The sequence below is a fragment of the Zophobas morio genome, unplaced genomic scaffold (assembly GCF_036711695.1).
Source record: "Zophobas morio isolate AGI-343-1 ecotype UQ-CSIRO unplaced genomic scaffold, CSIRO_AGI_Zmor_V1 ptg000130l, whole genome shotgun sequence".
NCBI classification, from domain to species: Eukaryota; Metazoa; Arthropoda; class Insecta; order Coleoptera; family Tenebrionidae; genus Zophobas; species Zophobas morio.
The window spans coordinates 4,030-21,402 of NW_026972235.1; the positions used below are offsets into that span (position 1 = coordinate 4,030).

The 17,373-nt window shown below is 38.0% G+C and overlaps 2 protein-coding genes across 3 annotated transcripts; both read left to right on the top strand.

The window, feature by feature from the left end:
• The first annotated feature begins 3,442 nt into the window (after window positions 1-3,442).
• LOC135145130 (U5 small nuclear ribonucleoprotein 200 kDa helicase-like) lies at window positions 3,443-12,596 on the top strand. The gene is made up of 45 exons (XM_064077239.1): window positions 3,443-3,535; window positions 3,637-3,800; window positions 3,868-4,087; window positions 4,153-4,273; window positions 4,334-4,514; window positions 4,572-4,717; window positions 4,772-4,932; window positions 4,983-5,204; window positions 5,271-5,390; window positions 5,442-5,558; window positions 5,609-5,705; window positions 5,757-5,851; window positions 5,901-5,972; window positions 6,036-6,151; window positions 6,207-6,354; window positions 6,406-6,616; window positions 6,672-6,734; window positions 6,795-6,928; window positions 6,983-7,248; window positions 7,310-7,480; window positions 7,537-7,597; window positions 7,662-7,826; window positions 7,878-7,961; window positions 8,033-8,178; window positions 8,236-8,333; window positions 8,395-8,734; window positions 8,796-8,970; window positions 9,036-9,199; window positions 9,262-9,320; window positions 9,391-9,662; window positions 9,717-9,801; window positions 9,859-9,977; window positions 10,033-10,195; window positions 10,250-10,406; window positions 10,465-10,566; window positions 10,621-10,817; window positions 10,868-10,990; window positions 11,048-11,196; window positions 11,255-11,431; window positions 11,495-11,576; window positions 11,628-11,714; window positions 11,779-11,862; window positions 11,918-12,090; window positions 12,150-12,329; window positions 12,386-12,596. Exons 1-45 carry the CDS (start codon window positions 3,491-3,493, stop codon window positions 12,446-12,448), a joined length of 6,375 nt encoding a protein of 2,124 aa, XP_063933309.1. The 5' UTR covers window positions 3,443-3,490; the 3' UTR covers window positions 12,449-12,596.
• Window positions 12,597-14,399: 1,803 nt separating this feature from the next.
• LOC135145128 (uncharacterized) lies at window positions 14,400-16,575 on the top strand. Of its 2 annotated transcripts, none has more exons than XM_064077236.1 (14): window positions 14,400-14,443; window positions 14,610-14,694; window positions 14,756-14,830; window positions 14,888-14,998; window positions 15,067-15,114; window positions 15,176-15,355; window positions 15,418-15,480; window positions 15,530-15,623; window positions 15,706-15,799; window positions 15,880-15,927; window positions 15,997-16,030; window positions 16,081-16,134; window positions 16,344-16,413; window positions 16,474-16,575. In XM_064077236.1, exons 2-14 carry the CDS (start codon window positions 14,631-14,633, stop codon window positions 16,532-16,534), a joined length of 996 nt encoding a protein of 331 aa, XP_063933306.1. In that variant the 5' UTR covers window positions 14,400-14,443; window positions 14,610-14,630; the 3' UTR covers window positions 16,535-16,575. The 2 variants fall into 2 exon arrangements, with proteins under 2 accessions (XP_063933306.1, XP_063933307.1); XM_064077237.1 differs by lacking the exon at window positions 14,400-14,443 and adding an exon at window positions 14,491-14,513.
• The last annotated feature ends 798 nt before the right edge of the window (window positions 16,576-17,373 follow it).

A 17,373-nucleotide genomic window follows, 5' to 3' on the forward strand; every position in this document is an offset into this window, starting at 1 on the left:
TCTTAAGATACTTGGGCCCTACCAAATTTTTAAAAATAATAATGAGATATTATAATACTAAAATGATATGGAATACTTCTTAGATGTGATTCATGTACTAAAATCAAAAATTTTCAGAGATTAAGTTCGAAAGAAAAGCGAGATTAAACTGTGCGCCTCTAATAATTTGCGAATGATTAACTGTGGCCCTGTCACCATTCACTTAACGAAGGTACATAAACGACGACCATATTCTGTAAGCGTACACGCTTGTCGGAGCTTTATTACTAAAAAATAATAGTTTATTGCTCTGTGAGAGTACATGTTTTCTCAAAGGGGCCATATAGATCATTGGTTATTTGTTATAAAGTTAATAATAAACAAGTAACGCAAGTCAAGGTAATCACTTTGAGCTTCTCCAAAGCCTGTGAGCTCTTCCTAAACTCTGGAATAGGTTCTTCCATGTTCAAAATGGGGTACAATAATTTGTTGCATAAGCTCTAAGTGGGAGAGGAACGAGTATGTGAACCCCTTAAATTGCGCCCAACTGGGAACGTCCCATTTTCGGGTTGTTATTAATCTCAACACCTTTTCCTGCTTTTGATTTTCTCGATTTCCCATTGATCCCAGACTAATATTCTCCCATATCATCAAATACCCTTTTCTCAATTAAAAAAGAGTTATTGGGCAAGATTCATAAAAAGACCCATAAAAACAACTTTTTGGACATCGTATTACCTTTCCTACTAATTGTCCACGTTGATGTAGGGAACATAGGCGCTAATGACGATCACTAGCCCGCACCTTGACTCAAAAGGTCTCATGACTTGTTTTAATAAAATAAAAACAGAGATTATCTAACTAGTTGTTTTGTTTATACTTATTATTATTATTAAAAAACATATGAAACATTAAAACAACAAAGGAAGCAGCTAATGCCAGATAAATAAATATTTTATAAATAAAACAATTTTTTAATTGTTAAAAAATATAATACAAGTATTCTTTAAATTGCCGGAGAATCTTGATGCCTAATTTCCATAATACGCAAAAAAAGAGCTTATATATGATACAGTTTTGAGAGTAAGATAGAGCGCTTATAACTGTCCAGAGGAGGAGAGTAATAGTCAACCTATCGTACCAGTGGACCTTTATAATATTCTATTAAGTAGATCTACTTATTTGATTATAGGGGAACCTTTCTTCTTCATGAGCTTCAGTCTTTTTTTTTTACTACTTTGCCAACATCCGAGCAGTTATTATTCAATAACAGAAAATATATGCTTTTTAATAAGCAACCTAAAAGTCGTTTTAGAGTTTGCTTTGCTCCAAAGAACTTCCTGCTGGTTAATATGTCCATTTAAAACTTCTCTCAAGTAAATCTGTTAGAAACCTATTTATAAGCAGGTACTTGTTAGGGTTATTTATAACTTAAAATTTCTATTAATTCGTTCAGCCAAGTCATAAATTGAGCTCTATGCAATGTTTTAAACATACTGACAAAAGACACGGAATTTTATAATGAAGTGTGCTTTAAATTAATAATTCTGTTTCTAAGCTTGTTATATCAAACATTGGGAACCTTATTTTTTACGTTCAAAATACTATTAACTTTTTGTCCACTTCAAATTTTGTTTGTTTTTTTTTCTCTAATAAATTTTTACGAGAAATATGTTTTGTACTAAGATGGCTTTACGATTTCAGGTACAAAACAAGAGGATGCGTGTCGAAACTTGCGCGATTGCTTATGCAAAAGATGCTCTAAACATCGTAAACAAACAGTTCTCAAAATAATGGATTGATATATCAGCACCTAGAAAAGATAACAGTATTAATGAACAATATATAATACGTAAATGGGCATATGAGTAATACATTTTTAAATAATTAAAGATTTTTTTCGTATCTCTTATGTACAATTTATTTTTGGCTTTTATACCTGTTGCTCCACCTCAAGATCATTACACAGAGCCTCTGGATATCTTTTAAAAAGCAATGTTAATTAAACTTACAAATGACTCTAAACTCAAAACTTCTCTGTGAGTTAACACGAGCCTAAACATTATACACTCGCCATCAACATGGTACTCTTTGGGTTTAGTATATTGGCTAGATGTTTAAACTTCATTAAGGTTGAACTTTATTGTAGAAACATTTCGTAAACTTTTTTAACCAGACTGAGCACAAAGAAATTTATTTTCAAATAATAAAATATACAATCCGTTTGGGGTTTCTAAGTTTTAACTTTATGTACGCCGAGATCTCCGTCTAGCTACGTTGTTGTTCTAGTCTTAAAGGCTTATACTTTAGGGTGGAGTCTAGTAGACTTAAGATTGGTCTTCTACAAAGCTGGGGGTTAAGCGGGAATATGGCATAGGCTAGCTATAGAGTTAGCTTTGTTATATCTGAGAGGTCAGTCAAGGCGAAGGCTAACCTGATAACTCATATATCAATAATAGCTTAACGAACTAAGGTTTCAAAGCCATTCTGTCAGCTAAAGGCAGTCCGCCGGTATGAAGGCCGTAAAAAAATTTTTTTTTAAGTACTTAACTTTGTAATAAGTAAATTTTTTTAACTTAAATTTCAAGTTTTTACTGTTCAACAAATATTCTACTTAGCAAGTTAACTATGAAACTTATAAAAAGTTCTTGGAGGAAACTTAAGAAAGATTAGGAAAATAAAAAATTCCAAAGAGATATATTAAGCCTTTTAACTTAGTAAATTATTTTTCTTTGTGTTTCAAAAACCCTTTTTATCGTCTTTGACATATTACTTTGTATTTATTGCATTAAAATAGCCTGAAGTTAACGTTTTATCAAAACAACAATAATTTATTATTTACAAAACTTGGCACCCAAATATTTAAAGTTTTACTTTTTATTTTAATATATATATTTTTTAGAAAACTTATACGGTATATTTACAAAAATACTAAAGAATAATTTTAACTAAACGTTATTTGTAATAAATTTGAAAGATACTTTTGGCTAAGCTGTAGATAATTACTAAATAAATTTTTAATTACAATAAAGGGGCTCTTGACGTAATTCTCCCTGAAAATATTAGAATGCAAAAGCAGAATAATAAATATTGGTTTAACCAAAATCCTCTATAAAATAGTTAACATTAAGGATAGAGACTAATTAGTACAATAATTTTTTTTAAGATAGTTCATTTATAAAAAAGGAGTAAGATTCTGCTGTTTACTTTAAAAATTCCATTTTAAATATTTTATAATTAGCCTAAAGGTTAAGTAAAAAGAATAATAAAAGTAATAATATAAAAAAGTAGTAAAGATGACCGGTGTAGTAGATGGCGCAACATAAAACTGAGTCCACCATGTGCGTGGCCTCCAGCTACTTGGTAAGCAAAATTACAACCCCCCGCCTCGTGTGCATGAAACATTTTATTGTTACAAGGCTAGGCAGTTTGGATCTTCACTTCATTACTTAAATTATTTTTTTGTAAAGCTACGTATTTTGGCTGTGCAGCGATAACAAAGTAAAGTATTATGGCTGAGAAACGCGCTCGGCAATCTCAATATGAGTATAAAGCTGTAAGCTATTTTTTTAATTTTTATTACAATAGTAAAAGCTCCCTACAAGCTTTAAATTTTTTGCATGTCTTATAATTTATTTTAACTGATTTCTTTATTAGACTGCCAGCCTTGTCCTACAGGCTGATCGTTCTATGATCACAAAAATCAGCAGGGATGAAGCAACTGGTGAAGTATTATCTTTAAGAGACAAACTGAAGGGAGAAAAAATGGGTTCTCGTTTTCAACGTGCTGAACCTCCTAAAGAATTAAAGAAACGTTTAAAGTATATATATATATTATTAGGTTCTTTTACCCAACTCATTACTTATTACTTCGTATGATCTATTCAGTAAAAGAAAGGAGCCTGAAGGGAAAAAAGGCATGGTGCTTTCAAGTTCCTCAGCCAAAAACTATGTGGGATTATTCTATCGACCTTCTACGCGTGAAACCAAGCAAACTTATGAGCTATTATTGAGCTTTATTCAAGGATTTTTGGGTGATGTTCCCCGAGATGTTCTATATAATGCCGCTGATGAAGTTCTTGCCTATCTAAAGGATGAGTCGCTTAGGGTATTCTTTTTGTAGATATTAATTTTTTCTCGAGAATAATTATAATTTGCTTACGCACATAAAAGGATAAAGACAAAAAAAAAGAGATAGAGGCTCTTTTAAATGTTTTAGATGATGATAAATTCTATCAGTTAACGACTTTAGGAAAGAAAATTACTGACTATACCGCAGACAAGGAGGAAGAAGGTTATTTTTTATGTTTTTTTTTGATTTTTATTTTTAGACTACGTTTAAATTTATTTTAAGATACTGCCATTGATGAGAACATCGGCGTTTCTATTGTTTTTGAGGATGAAGAAGAGGTCAAGTCTGAAAAAAGCAGCGACGAAGAGGAGGGTGAAGATACCATGGCCACAGACGCGCTTGCGGGTGGAGGCGTTGCCGCCGAAGATGTCGCTGCTGGCAGCAAAGACAGCCTAGATCCGAGGTATCCTTTTTAGTAATTTTACTTTTTAATCGAAATATTATTTGCTTTTACCTTCAGACTGCTAGATGCTTATTGGCTGCAAAGGCAGCTGTCCAAGTTTTATGATGCTCTTGCTTCTCAGAAGAAGTCTTTAGAAGTTCTTGAGATTTTGGATTCTTCAGGAAATGATCGTGAGATCGAAAATAAACTAGTCCTTTCTTTAGGCACTTTTTTTTGGTTTATGAAATATTTTGTGCATGTTTTGATTGTGCTTGCAGGCTACGACAACTTTGATTTTATACGCACACTCCGGCGTAATCGTTACTTGATTCTTTACTGCACTAAACTTGCCAAAGCCGGAACAGCAGCTGAAAAGGAAGAAATTGAGGCTAAAATGAGAAGCATTCCCGAACTTTCTGAGGCTTTAAGCATTTTTAAAGTTGGAATTTTTTTTTATTGGAGTTTTTTTTAATTCGTAATCTTGTGAAGGGCGGCGACGATGGAGCAGCTCAAAAGGCTGCTGCGGCCAGAAAAGAAGCTTCCAGGAAAGCTAGAATGGACGAAGAGCTTGACGTCATGGACGTAGACATTGACGGCGCACATGGAAAAACATTGCTTGAATTGGATAACTTGGTATTTCCAAATGGCGGACACTTTCTTGCATCGAAGCGTTGCGATTTGCCGGAAGGCACACGTAAGGAAGACAAGAAGGTTAACGCTTTATGAAAATTTTGCTGGACACCTAAATTGTTTTGTGCTGATTTTTATTTTTTGCAGGGTTACCAGGAGATCCACATTCCGGCCGCGAAGCCTCCGTTAGAGGAAAGCGAGTCAGCCGTCCTCGTAGAGTCCATGCCTGATTTTGCGCAGCCGGCATTTTCGAAATACAGGCGACTGGTAGGTTCCAGCCTTCTTAATTTTTTTTTTAATGGTTAATTTTTTTAATAGAATCTAATTCAAAGCCGCTTGTACGAGCCTTGCCTGTTTAGTGACGAAAATTTACTGGTGTGCGCACCGACGGGCGCTGGCAAGACTAACGTTGCAATGCTGTGCATTCTCAGAGAAGTTGATTTTTTTTTGTTTTTCGTTTTTTATTATAGACTTTCCATGGTTAGTTGGGGAAGCATCAGCTTGCGAATCAAAAATTTGATGTAGAGGCGTTTAAAATCGTGTATATTTCGCCGATGAAGTCGCTTGTTGCGGAGCAAACTGGTCTTAATTATCATCACTTTTTATAGATTTTGCGTTAAAAATCACTTTTAGGGTCGTTTTCCGCTCGTTTGAAAGATTACGGGATCACCGTTGCTGAACTCACTGGCGATCAGCAGTTGACTAAAGAGCAAATAGATTCGACGCAGGTATTTAGGAATTACCGAATTTATTTTTTTTACTCACTCGCACGTGTAGGTCATCGTCTGCACACCGGAAAAGTGGGACATTGTGACTCGGAAGGGCAACGAACGGCGCTTCACGGCTCTTGTATGAAAAAAAAAACATTTTTTTTCGTGATCCACGTTTTTTATGAAATTTTTGAATCTCGAGGTGCGACTGATTATTATTGACGAGATTCATCTCCTCCACGACGAACGAGGGCCAGTTTTGGAGAGTATCGTCTCCCGCACGCTGAGGATCACGGAAACTTCGCAGATCCCTACAAGGTTCCACGTGGTTTTAAGTTACCCGCAAGCCCCGCTTTACTGACGGATGCTTCAGATTGGTTGGATTAAGCGCCACGCTGCCCAATTACGAGGACGTTGCTGACTTCCTCAAAGTTGACCATAAAAAGGGTCTTTATTTTTTTGACAATTCTTACCGGCCCGTCCCTCTGCAGCAGCATTTCATTGGCATTACTGAGAAGAAGGCACATTTATAATGGCTGCTGTTTATTTTTTCACTTTTTTCTTTTTTTCAGGCTATTAAGAGAATGAAAATTATGGACGATATTGTTTATGAAAAAGTGCTTCAGTATGCAGGAAAAGAGCAGCTGCTTGTGTTTGTGCACTCCCGCAAGGAGACCGGGAAGACGGCCAGAAAGCTACGAGACATGGCATTAGATAACGACACGCTCGGATTTTTTATGAAAGAAGGCAGCGCCAGTCATGCTGTGTTGCGATTAGCTACAGGTGCCTTTTTTTTACGTTCGAAGACTCGCATTACCCAAACCTTGCCAACTTGCAGAGGAAACCACTAATGCTGAGCTCAAGGACCTTCTGCCGTTCGGGTTCGGCATTCACCATGCGGGTATCCGTCCTCCGATAATCTTTTGTTATTCGCTGCGCTCACCCCGTCTACTGCCTCCAGGTATGACGCGAGTGGACAGGACGTCAGTGGAGGATCTTTTTGCTGACGGGCACATCCAAGTGCTCGTTTCCACCGCCACTCTCGCGTGGGGGGTTAATCTGCCCGCTCACACTGTTATTATTAAGGGGACTCAGGTTCTTTTTCCATCCTATTGGTCACTTTATACTTATCTGTTCGCCTATTGTCAGGTCTACAACCCCGTTAAAGGGGCGTGGGTCGAGCTTAGCCATTTGGATGTTCTGCAAATGCTTGGGCGTGCAGGCCGGCCGCAGTATGACACCCTTGGGGAGGGCTATCTAATAACCAGTCATCAGGAGCTTTGCTACTATCTCTCGCTTCAAAACACCCAATTACCAGTCGAAAGCCAACTTCTATCTCGGCTGGCGGACTGTCTTAATGCCGAAATAGTTCTTGGCGCCGTGCTGAACAGCAGGGACGCGCAGAAGTGGCTAGCGTATGTATTTTAACTCCCAGGCCGCCCTTTTTTCCGTTGTGCCTAACTAATGGGCTTACAGGAGCACATATCTGTACATCCGCATGTTGCGGGCACCGGCCATATACGACATTGAACCCGGTGAACTTGAAGATGACCCGACCCTCGACCAACGTAGGGCGGATTTGGTTCACACGGCCGCCACGTTGCTTGATAAGAATAACTTGATCAAATATGATCGGAAGACTGGCGGGTGCGCCTTTTTTATGTGATTATTTGGTTGGGAGTTAAAAATATTTGGATTCGTAGTTTTCAGGGCACCGACTTGGGCCGGATTGCCAGCCACTATTACATTTCTCACGAAACCATGGTGCTCTCCACTTCACTATTTTTTTGGATAATGTTGTTTGGTATTCTTGCCGATCATTGGCCAGGCCACCTACAACCAATTACTGAAGCCGACATTGTGCGATATTGATTTGTTCCGCGTGTTTTCTCTGTCCGGCGAGTTTCAGCACATTGCAGTGAGAGAGGAGGAGAAAATCGAGCTGACCACGCTGCTTGAGCGCGTCCCTATTCCAATCAAGGAGAGTATTGAGGTCCCCCATTGGCCCGCTCGCAGTGTGTTCCTCTCGTTCATTTGCTTGCAGGAGCCAAGCGCCAAAGTAAACGTGCTTCTGCAAGCCTATATTTCTCAGCTGGGTCTGGACGGCTTTGCCCTCCGCGCTGACATGGTCTGCTCTGCTCCACCCTCACTAATTTTTCCAACTTTAATTTGTTGAGCGGCCCCTACACGTGGGTTTAGGTTTACATCACGCAGTCTGCCTCACGTCTCTTTCGAGCAATCTTTGAAATCGTTCTCCGCCGCGGTTGGTCACAACTTGCAGTGAAGGCGCTGAATATCTGCAAAATGATTGACTGCCGGATGTGGCAGTCCATGACGCCGCTCAGGTTTCTTCTTATTAGCGCATTTGCTGCTACGCGGGCCTACTCCTTTTTCTTGTATAGACAATTTAAGAAGATTCCCGCCGACGTAATTAAGCACATCGAACGAGTCGAAGACTTTCCCTTTGAGCGGTTTTATGACATGTCCCCAACCATTCTCGGTCCTTTTTTATCTGCCTGATTAGTCCACTGTTTATCGGTCTCCTCACTATTCACCTGTAGGTAATCACGTGCGGGTCCCCAAAATAGGACAGCGGCTCCATCAGTGTGTGCATTCCATCCCAAAGCTTGAACTCGAGGCTCATATCCAACCAATCACGAGTAATACTTTGCGTGTCGAGCTGACCTTAACGCCCGACTTCAAGTGGGACGCCGAAGTGCATGGCCGCTCTCTGTCTTTTTGGATTTTTGTTGAGGATGTGGACTCGGAAATAATATTGCATTCCGAATTTTTTGTGCTTAAGGACAAGTATGCCGAAGACGACCACTCGCTGAGCTTCTTTATCCCCGTTTACGATCCAATGCCTCCGCAGTATTTCATTCGCATCGTGTCGGACCGATGGTGAATTTCCTGCATGGGCGTCCAAGTGTGACATTGCCATCTGAATGTCACTTTTTATTAGGATGACCCCTGAGATGCTTAAGCCAATCAGCTTTCGCCATCTCATTCTGCCGGACAAGGCCGTCCCGCCCACTAACCTCTTGGACCTGCAGCCGCTACCCTTCTCGGCTCTACAGAATAAAGCCTACGAGCACCTCTACGAAGGCTTCGACTATTTAAACCCAATTCAGACACAGGTGTCCGCCGACTTTTATATTTACTATAATTGTTGCTTTATTATCTAATTTTTTTTTCTTGAAAGGTTTTCAGTGCGCTTTATTCGTCGTCCGACAACGTACTGGTTGCCGCCCCTACTGGCAGCGGAAAGACTTTTTGTGCAGAGTTTGTCATTCTTAATTTTCTCTCCAGCCAGTCGGAAGGCCGCTGCGTGTATATCGCTCCGGTTGCTGCTTTGGTCAGGCAAAGGTTTTCACTATTTTTTGACTATTAGCATGTGCTACTCGGAAGCTTATTTATTTTATCATTAGATTTCATGATTGGTCCGAGCGTTTTGCAACTCTCGACGTGCCTGTTATTCTTCTCACGGGTTGGTCGCTTCTTTTACTTCTTGAGTGAAAAGCATTCACTAAATTTTTGTTATTTTTTTGGTTTTAAAGGGGACACCACTGTAGACTTGAAGTTACTCAGTAACGCAAAAATTATTGTGGGGACGCCCGAGCATTGGGACATCCTATCACGACGCTGGAAACAACGAAAGAACGTTATAAATACGGCGCTGTTTATTTGCGATGAGCTCCATTTGCTTGGCGGGCCGTCCGGTCCTACCCTCGAGGTTATCATCTCCCGCATGCGGTACATCGAGAGTCAAACGGGAAACAAAATACGCATTGTGGCTCTTTCGTCGTCATTGGCTTATGCCAAGGAAATGGTAATTGGTTTTCCTGATCTTTTTTGGACCCCATCACGTGTTTTCACGTGGCAGGCATCTTGGTTGGGTGTTCCCTCCCACTGTATCTTCAACTTTCATCCCAATGTTCGGCCTGTTCCATTGGAGATCCACTTTCAAGGTTTCTATTTATATCTCAAACCTTTCCTTGTGTTTGGTGTCTACTTTTCCCGAATAGGATTCAATATTGTCCACAGCGGCCAGCGCTTGTCTGCCATGTTAAGGCCGGTTTACTCAAATATAATGAAACACTCTCCTAAAAAGCCGGTTATCGTATTCACGGTTTCCCGGAAGCAGGTCCACATGTTTTTTCTGTCTCTTTTTTCCTTATGAAGTGCCATGCGACTTCAAGGCTAGCTTGACGGCTATTGAACTTATGAGTCTCAGCGTGTCGGACAGCCGCCCTCGACAATTCCTGCACTGCGAAAGTTCAGACCTTGACACCTACTTACCACTGCTAAGGGACAAGGCTCTGCAGGAAACCATCCAAAGTGGCATTGGCTACTACCACGAAGGCATTCTCATTCGTGCGACACTCTTTCCGCTCTCATCGCGCCTTTTCTTTGTAGGGTTATCGGAAACCGAAAAGAAGGCCATCAAATTTTTGTTTTCCACTAATGCCGTTCAGATTCTCGTGTGCACACGGGAAGTTTGCTGGGAAGTGGACGTCTTTTGCCACCTCGTGGTGGTCATGGACACCCAATACTACGATGGGAGAGACCACAGGTTCCCTTGTCTTCCCTCAATGTCACGTGTTTTCTTGCGTGTCACGTGCTACTGCAAGGTACATCGACTATTCCATTCTGGACATGCTACAAATGTTTGGCAGGGCTAACCGGCCTGCCGTTGACAAGTCTAGCAAAGCAATAGTTCTCTGCCAGACCAGGTGGTGTTGCACGTGCGTAGGGATTACTTCACTCATCCATTTTATTTTAACCAGTAAAAAAGAGCTTTATAAGAAGTTTCTTCAAGAAATGCTTCCCGTCGAGTCACACTTGAATCACTTTTTACACAACCACGTGGTTGCCGAGGTGGTCACACAGACGATTGAGAACAAGCAGGATGCCGTCGACTATCTTACCTGGACTTACTTTTACCGCAGGCTTCCCAAGAACGCCAATTACTACAACATGACTGGTGGGTTTTTGTACGCTATTTAGCACGTGCTTTTTTGACGCTGTTGACAGGCGTCACCAATCGGCACATATCGGATTACCTGTCGGACTTAGTCGAGGCTACTCTGCAGGACTTGGAAGAGTCTCGCTGCGTTGTTATTGAGGACGAAATGGATATTTCACCGCTTAATTTGGGTTTTTCTATCTGCTGCCCACCACGTGTATTGTCCTCTTTTTAATCACTGGCTGCAGGCATGATTGCTTCGTACTATTACATCGAGTACACCACCATCGAAGTCTTTAGCATGTCGCTTACGGAAAAGACTAAAGTGAAGGGCCTCATAGAAATTATTGCGCACGCCGCCGAGTATAAAAGCGTGCCCATCCGCCATCGCGAGGAGGTCGGTTCTTTATTTTTTTTACTAGTTTCATTAGTTTTTATACTTATTTGCTTTGCAGCGTCTTTTGCGACAGCTGGCAACCCGCTGTCCCGTTCAGCTTCAGAATCCCAAGTTTACTGATCCCCACGTGAAAACTCATCTTCTACTTCAGGCCCACTTTTCACGCATTCAGCTGACCGCAGAGTTACAGACGGACCTCGATCTCGTACTCAAAGACGCCATTCGCCTTATCCAGGTGCTATTGCTCGCCATTGTCTTTCGTTTGTTTTATTCTAAGTAATGATTGGTTTTATTCTAGGCGTGTGTGGATGTTCTCAGCAGCAATGGTTGGTTAAAACCCGCGTTAGCTGCCATGGACACCGCGCAGATGGTGGTTCAAGGTGTGCCTTTTATTTTTCGTTCTACTATTATAGTGATTGCATGCTTTAAAGGGTTATGGGATAGTGATTCTTATATGAAGCAGTTGCCTCACTTTTCGGAGCCTATACTTGAGCGGTGCAAGGCGGCCGGAGTTGATGGTATTTGTGCATTTTTTTGCATTTTCTTAATGATTATATGTTCGTTGGGCTTTTTTGTGATCAGCCATATACGACATCATGGAAATGGACGACGACTTGAGAAACAAGACACTACAGCTGAGTGATCAGCAGCTCCACGATGTGGCAGGTGCCGTTAGCTATTCAACAAAACGCTGCCTTTTTCTTTACTATTATATTGGTAGCTTTCTGCAATCGCTACCCCTCTATCGACGTAACTTATCAAATTGTCGACGCTGATAACATTTACAGCGGCGGGTCTGTCGTTATCCACGTGCAACTCGACAGAGACGACGAAGAGGACATCGCCGATCTAGACGCTCCTTTAGAGCCCGTCATTGCACCATTTTATCCAATGGTCCTTGGACTGCTTGTAGTGGTGTCCACCATGTTCCTGATTGGTTTGTTTTACTACAGAGAAAGGATGAAAGTTGGTGGTGTGTCATTGGCCAAAAAGAGACGAATTTACTGCTGTCTATTAAACGGATACCGTTACACCGTCACGGGAAACTGAAGCTTGAATTTTCTGCGCCCGAAAAGGGCACGCACAACTACAAACTTTTTGTTGTGTGCGATTCTTATATGGGCGCTGACCAGGTCCGATTTTTGAGTCATGGCCCATTGAATATTTTATATATTCGTCTATCCAATAGGAATATGACTTTGAGGTTAATGTGAAGGAGGGGCCCGCAGGCGATAGCGCCTCCAATAATTAAAGCAGAAAACTGCGGGCCGCCGGGGGCATTGCATTTCGCTCTCTTTTTTTAATTTACTAACCTGTCCAACTTACTGGCATTTCGATAAAAAGCTTGCTAGCTGGATTTTGTTCTCGTGACAATATTGCATTTCACTTTGAGAGTATTGGGAAACTTTAGTTAATAAATTTATTGCAACTTTTAGTTTTTTTTTTATTTCATATTCGGTGGAAATTTGGTATTACTACTACTTGTTTATAATATTGCTTTGAGTGGCCCTGCTTAATATTTTTTTTGGGTGAAGAGGGGTGGGTTTGGGAGTGACATTAAAGGGGCATTTATATTATGAGAAATACTAAAAAACTGCGCATAGGCAAAAAAGATTTTTTAATTATAATATTAAGCATACATTGAAAAAAGAATAATTAATAAAATATAAAGCTTAGCTGTCTTTCTTATACATTAACTACTAGTTATTGTTAATTAAATTAATAGTCTTATAACCTACACTTTCGAAATAAAAACTATTATATACTTTATCTTTATATCATTTTTTAACTTAAGTGTAGATAGAGTGCTATATTGAAAGTCGTGACACTATTAAGCTATATAAGATAATATGGGGCACGTTTGTACTTAAATAAATATGTTTAACACGGTTTAAAGTTCACACCACAAACCTTTTTTGTTTTTTATGAATTGTTTATGTTAAGCAATTATTCCGCGGTATACTTTTTTTTATGGTAAAAAGTAACTTGACTTTTAGTTTAACTGCATTATGATCTTTAATACGTACATCGCAATTGCTTTGCTTGTAATCTATGAAAAACCCTTCGCTCCTCTCATCCTTTGCTTTATTATAATTAAACTTTAAGGTCCCCTTCGGTTTTGCGAGTTATAGACTTTTAGAACTCCTTTAAAAGTGTTTATAATCAATTTATAGCAAAGGCGATAATTTAATACTTAGCTGACACCCGTACTGAAGTAGCTACACCCCTGGTACATATGCAAAACAAACATGAGCGTGTTAAAGTATTAAACCTTAACGCAAAACTTTGGTGGTATTTATCACAATATTTTATATTCACCGTTTTGTTAAGTTTATTTAATTGAAAGATCACTTTGTTTGTATTTATATTACTTCTGTCGTGTTTAAAAGTGCAATAATACTCGTATTTGAACGCGTTGGTTTTCCAATTTAACCGTAGTGTCTTTAAAGTGACCCAGATAGAGAAGAAGATTAAGTTTATTAAATTAGCTTGCGCCAAGTATAATGGGTCAAGAAGCATTATCCATATTAGATAAATTTGTGTTTAGCACATAAAGTATTTAAGCTTCATTTTCTAGATATAGGCTGGCCCTTTCTAATAATCTTTCAATAACCGCAAACCTTCTCTCTGCTGCTCTTAATCTTTTATCCTTTCTTAATTGGTTTTAATCATCAGATTTTCCAACCATTAGCTATTAAGTCTAGAGCCTGAGACCCTAATGAAGACCATTCAGAGTAATGAATTAAAATAATCGTAGTGAATATCCGTAAAATTAGGAACTCAGAAGGATGTGCGTCAGAATGTAAAAATGCAAACATCACGTATATGTCCGAGGTAAAGAGCTCTTAGGTGTAACCCAATAAAGATATATATTTTTCTACTTGTCACTTAAGAGGTACTATATTATAAATGAACGATTTACGTACGGACAATCAAAATAACAAAAACGTAAATAAATAAGCATAACCATATATACTTTAATTTAGTAGCGCGAGATCAACTAATATATTACTGAGATTCATGATTAGCGTTCTTACTTTCTGATAGATTTAGTTATATACATTCATCATATAATTTTATTGGTCTCTTTTTTCATCTTTCTCTGTTCTATGTTATTGGTTGTTAAAATGTTATACTTTTATAAAAGAAGATTGTAACTGAATATAAAAGGCTCTTAGCCTGATCTTTCTGCTTTGTTGCAGCGGTGGGTGAGGGCTTTGTCCTCTTAGTCTCTTTACGCTCTGCGGTGTTTTTTGTTTTGTCAACTGTCACGTCCGTTAGAATTTGTTGTAGAATGTAGGCAGTTCGACAGGGCGGTAGCTACTATACTACTAGGATTTTTAATATATTAATCAGAGCAAATTTACTGTCTTCGATGTAATTTTTCTAACTTTAGTTTACCTTCTATAAAGGGTTTATAAGTGACTCTTCTAATGCTTAAAACTTATGCTCTTTCCTTATTTTTCGCTCTCCTTCAGTTATTTGCCCAGGCTAAAGGTTATTTTTTTTATTCTCTCCACTCCCCTCACGGTGCAATTAAAGAATGGTAATATAAAAGGCCGAAGTAAAAGCCTTAGGCATACACTTAAACTTATAGAAGAAGCAAAGTTGTCTGAGCTATTGCCCGAGCAAGGTTAAATATTTTATTTAGACAATGTTTGCCGAAGTTTTTACCACTATCATAAAAAAGAATCTTCTCTTGAAGCAAGTGGGGTCGTATATGTGAACTCTTCTTTTTATGTCGTCTTTGATTCTGATACCTTTCTAGCTAAAATCGAAAACCACACACATAGAATTCCTGGTAATAACTATTAACTTTATTTAATTTTCAAGTTTTGCAAAACTCTTACACCTTTTTATACTAAACAGAAAATAACTTTATTTATTCGGAAGAGCAAACAGAATCTGAATTTGAGGGTTGCGATATCTTAAGCATAAAAGAGATAGAAGCCACATTATTAATAAAGCAACTCTATAGGCATCTTTTACGACAATCTAACGGGACATCTCTTCCTATTGCAAGAGGCTATTAGTAACTCAAGAACTCGCGAAAGCTATAATGCAAAGATTGTAGAAGTTTCATTAAGCTCAGATCTCAGGAACTACACCCCTATAGAATCTTGCTTCGTTAACTATTCCTTCAAAACAGATAATAAAGGTTTGGTAGAAAATTTTGTGCATATTTCAGGGATCGCTAATTTTTAAAGTAAATTTAAAAAGGTTTAGAAGGAATTCACATTTTTAGAGAAGATGGCTCTAAAGCAGCTTATCTACTCTGTGAAGGTGTTTTAATAAAAAGTAAAAAACAGTTTAGATCATAAATAATCCTCAGGGAACGGGTGTCGGGGAGGTAAGAAAGGAGACACAAGTCGAGGCGTGGTGCTAACAGCTGTTTATAGATCTGCTACTCCGTCCTCAGGGTGTCGGTCAAAATTATTTTATATTCTCTACTTTCACGCTCAACGAGTTTAATAAAATTTCTATGGCTTTTAAATTTATAAAACTCAGTTGGGAGGTGATTAGGGCATCCGAGTTACCACAGTCACTACACTTTAAGGATTATTCTGATCTGGCAATCTCTTCGGAATATAAACGCGTGGCGGTAAGGCTTATTATTACTCGCTATAAGAAACATTTTTTTCGTAGTTTACAAAAGAATTATTATAAATTTGATTTATTTAGGTGACCACCCAGCAAGATAGTGCCGTGTGGATTACAGATTTTGAAAGTGTACGTAAAAGATTTTTTTATTTTTTTAAAGCGCTTAAAGTTTTTTTATTTTTTCTTTACAACCTGCAGGTTGAGGAGATCGACTGGTCTAAAAGTGGAGCTGGTAGACGCCCTTTCTTTCCACATAACTTTTTTTTAAAAATTTATGATCAGTTTATGAATTTCCTCGTCGTAAGAAAAATAAAATTGCTTATTGCAATGTGGAAGGTTTGTAAAGTTTTTATTTACTTTCATGTTTATATTTTTCAAGACTTGCGTGAATTTTTTTTATGACTAATATTAGTTTTTTTACTTTTTAACTTAATTTTATAAAGTTTATTATAAATTATAATAACTTGGCAAAGTATATATTTATTAACAAAACTTTTATTTTTTAGTAAATATTTGATCAGTTAGTTTCTTAATTTTTTTAAAAGGAATTTATTTTATTAAAAAAAATGTTATTGCGGTTGTGAGCGACAAGGCGAAGAAGAAACAATCTTCTCGGTTAATATATTTCGTTTTTTGGTAAAACTCTTTGCAGCTTATTTAATTTTTTCTTTATAGCTGCGCCTTGAAAGATCGCATGCTGCACATTTTTGAAATTCCTGAGCTCGGGGGTTTGTAAAAGTCCGCAATAATAAAAAAACTTGTAATATTGACTACAAATACTAAATTTACTAAAAAGTCAGTAAATTATGATTTAAATCCCTTTCAGTGTTTGTAATTATGAGTGAGCGTACCGGTAGATACTTAAAATTTTTATACTCTGGTTTTCCCAAGTTAGATCCTCAAAGGGTGTAGAATAAGGACTTCAATACCTGTGCGCCATTTATTAATTAAAAATATATTTTCAAAAATATGCATTAGGACAAAAGTTAATAAATAAATTATATGATTTTAGTAAAAAAAAAATAAATACAAAATATAGAAGGTAAATAAAAGTAGAAATCTTTAGTCAAACTTTTTTAAAAATTTAGTAAGAAAAGAGATGCTGGCTCCCCATGCCTAGTCGTGTGATTTTCTCAGTATTAATTTTCTTTATTGTGTTACACCTTAGGAAATTTAAAAATTGTACAAATTCTTCATAATATTTGGTCTCCGCAATTCAGGTCACACACAAGCGTACTTTTTTTGTTAGTGAAGCTACGCTTGCCAAAGCTATTAAAATAAAATTTGTCTTCCCTTAAACAATATAGTTGAGACGTTTAGAATCGCTTTAATAAGTTTAAGAGCAAGTCAATCCTAAAAGTTTTTTTGTGAAATACTAAAAACTTGCAAATATTAATAAACAGATAATTTTCAAAAAGTCTTGCAAAAGTCTTTGAACACAGTCCGTATTTCCCTCAGTATCACGGCTATCAAAACTAAAAAATAGGTATGCGCATCCTTGACACTACTCGTAAAATGGTGAAGTTAAAAACTTTGTAAGGAGTTGTGCGTGTGTCAGGTAAAAGTAATAGTAAT

Coding starts and splice junctions, on each gene's coding strand:
- LOC135145128 (XM_064077236.1), top strand. CDS start 14,631: ATGCTTAAAACTTATGCTCTTTCCTTATTTTTCGCTCTCCTTCAGTTA. Junction 14,695..14,755: donor GTTATTTGCCCAGGCTAAAG/GTTATTTTTTTT, acceptor GTAATATAAAAG/GCCGAAGTAAAAGCCTTAGG. Junction 15,356..15,417: donor CTTCAAAACAGATAATAAAG/GTTTGGTAGAAA, acceptor AAATTTAAAAAG/GTTTAGAAGGAATTCACATT.
- LOC135145130 (XM_064077239.1), top strand. CDS start 3,491: ATGGCTGAGAAACGCGCTCGGCAATCTCAATATGAGTATAAAGCT. Junction 6,929..6,982: donor TTATTATTAAGGGGACTCAG/GTTCTTTTTCCA, acceptor GCCTATTGTCAG/GTCTACAACCCCGTTAAAGG. Junction 7,827..7,877: donor CAATCAAGGAGAGTATTGAG/GTCCCCCATTGG, acceptor ATTTGCTTGCAG/GAGCCAAGCGCCAAAGTAAA.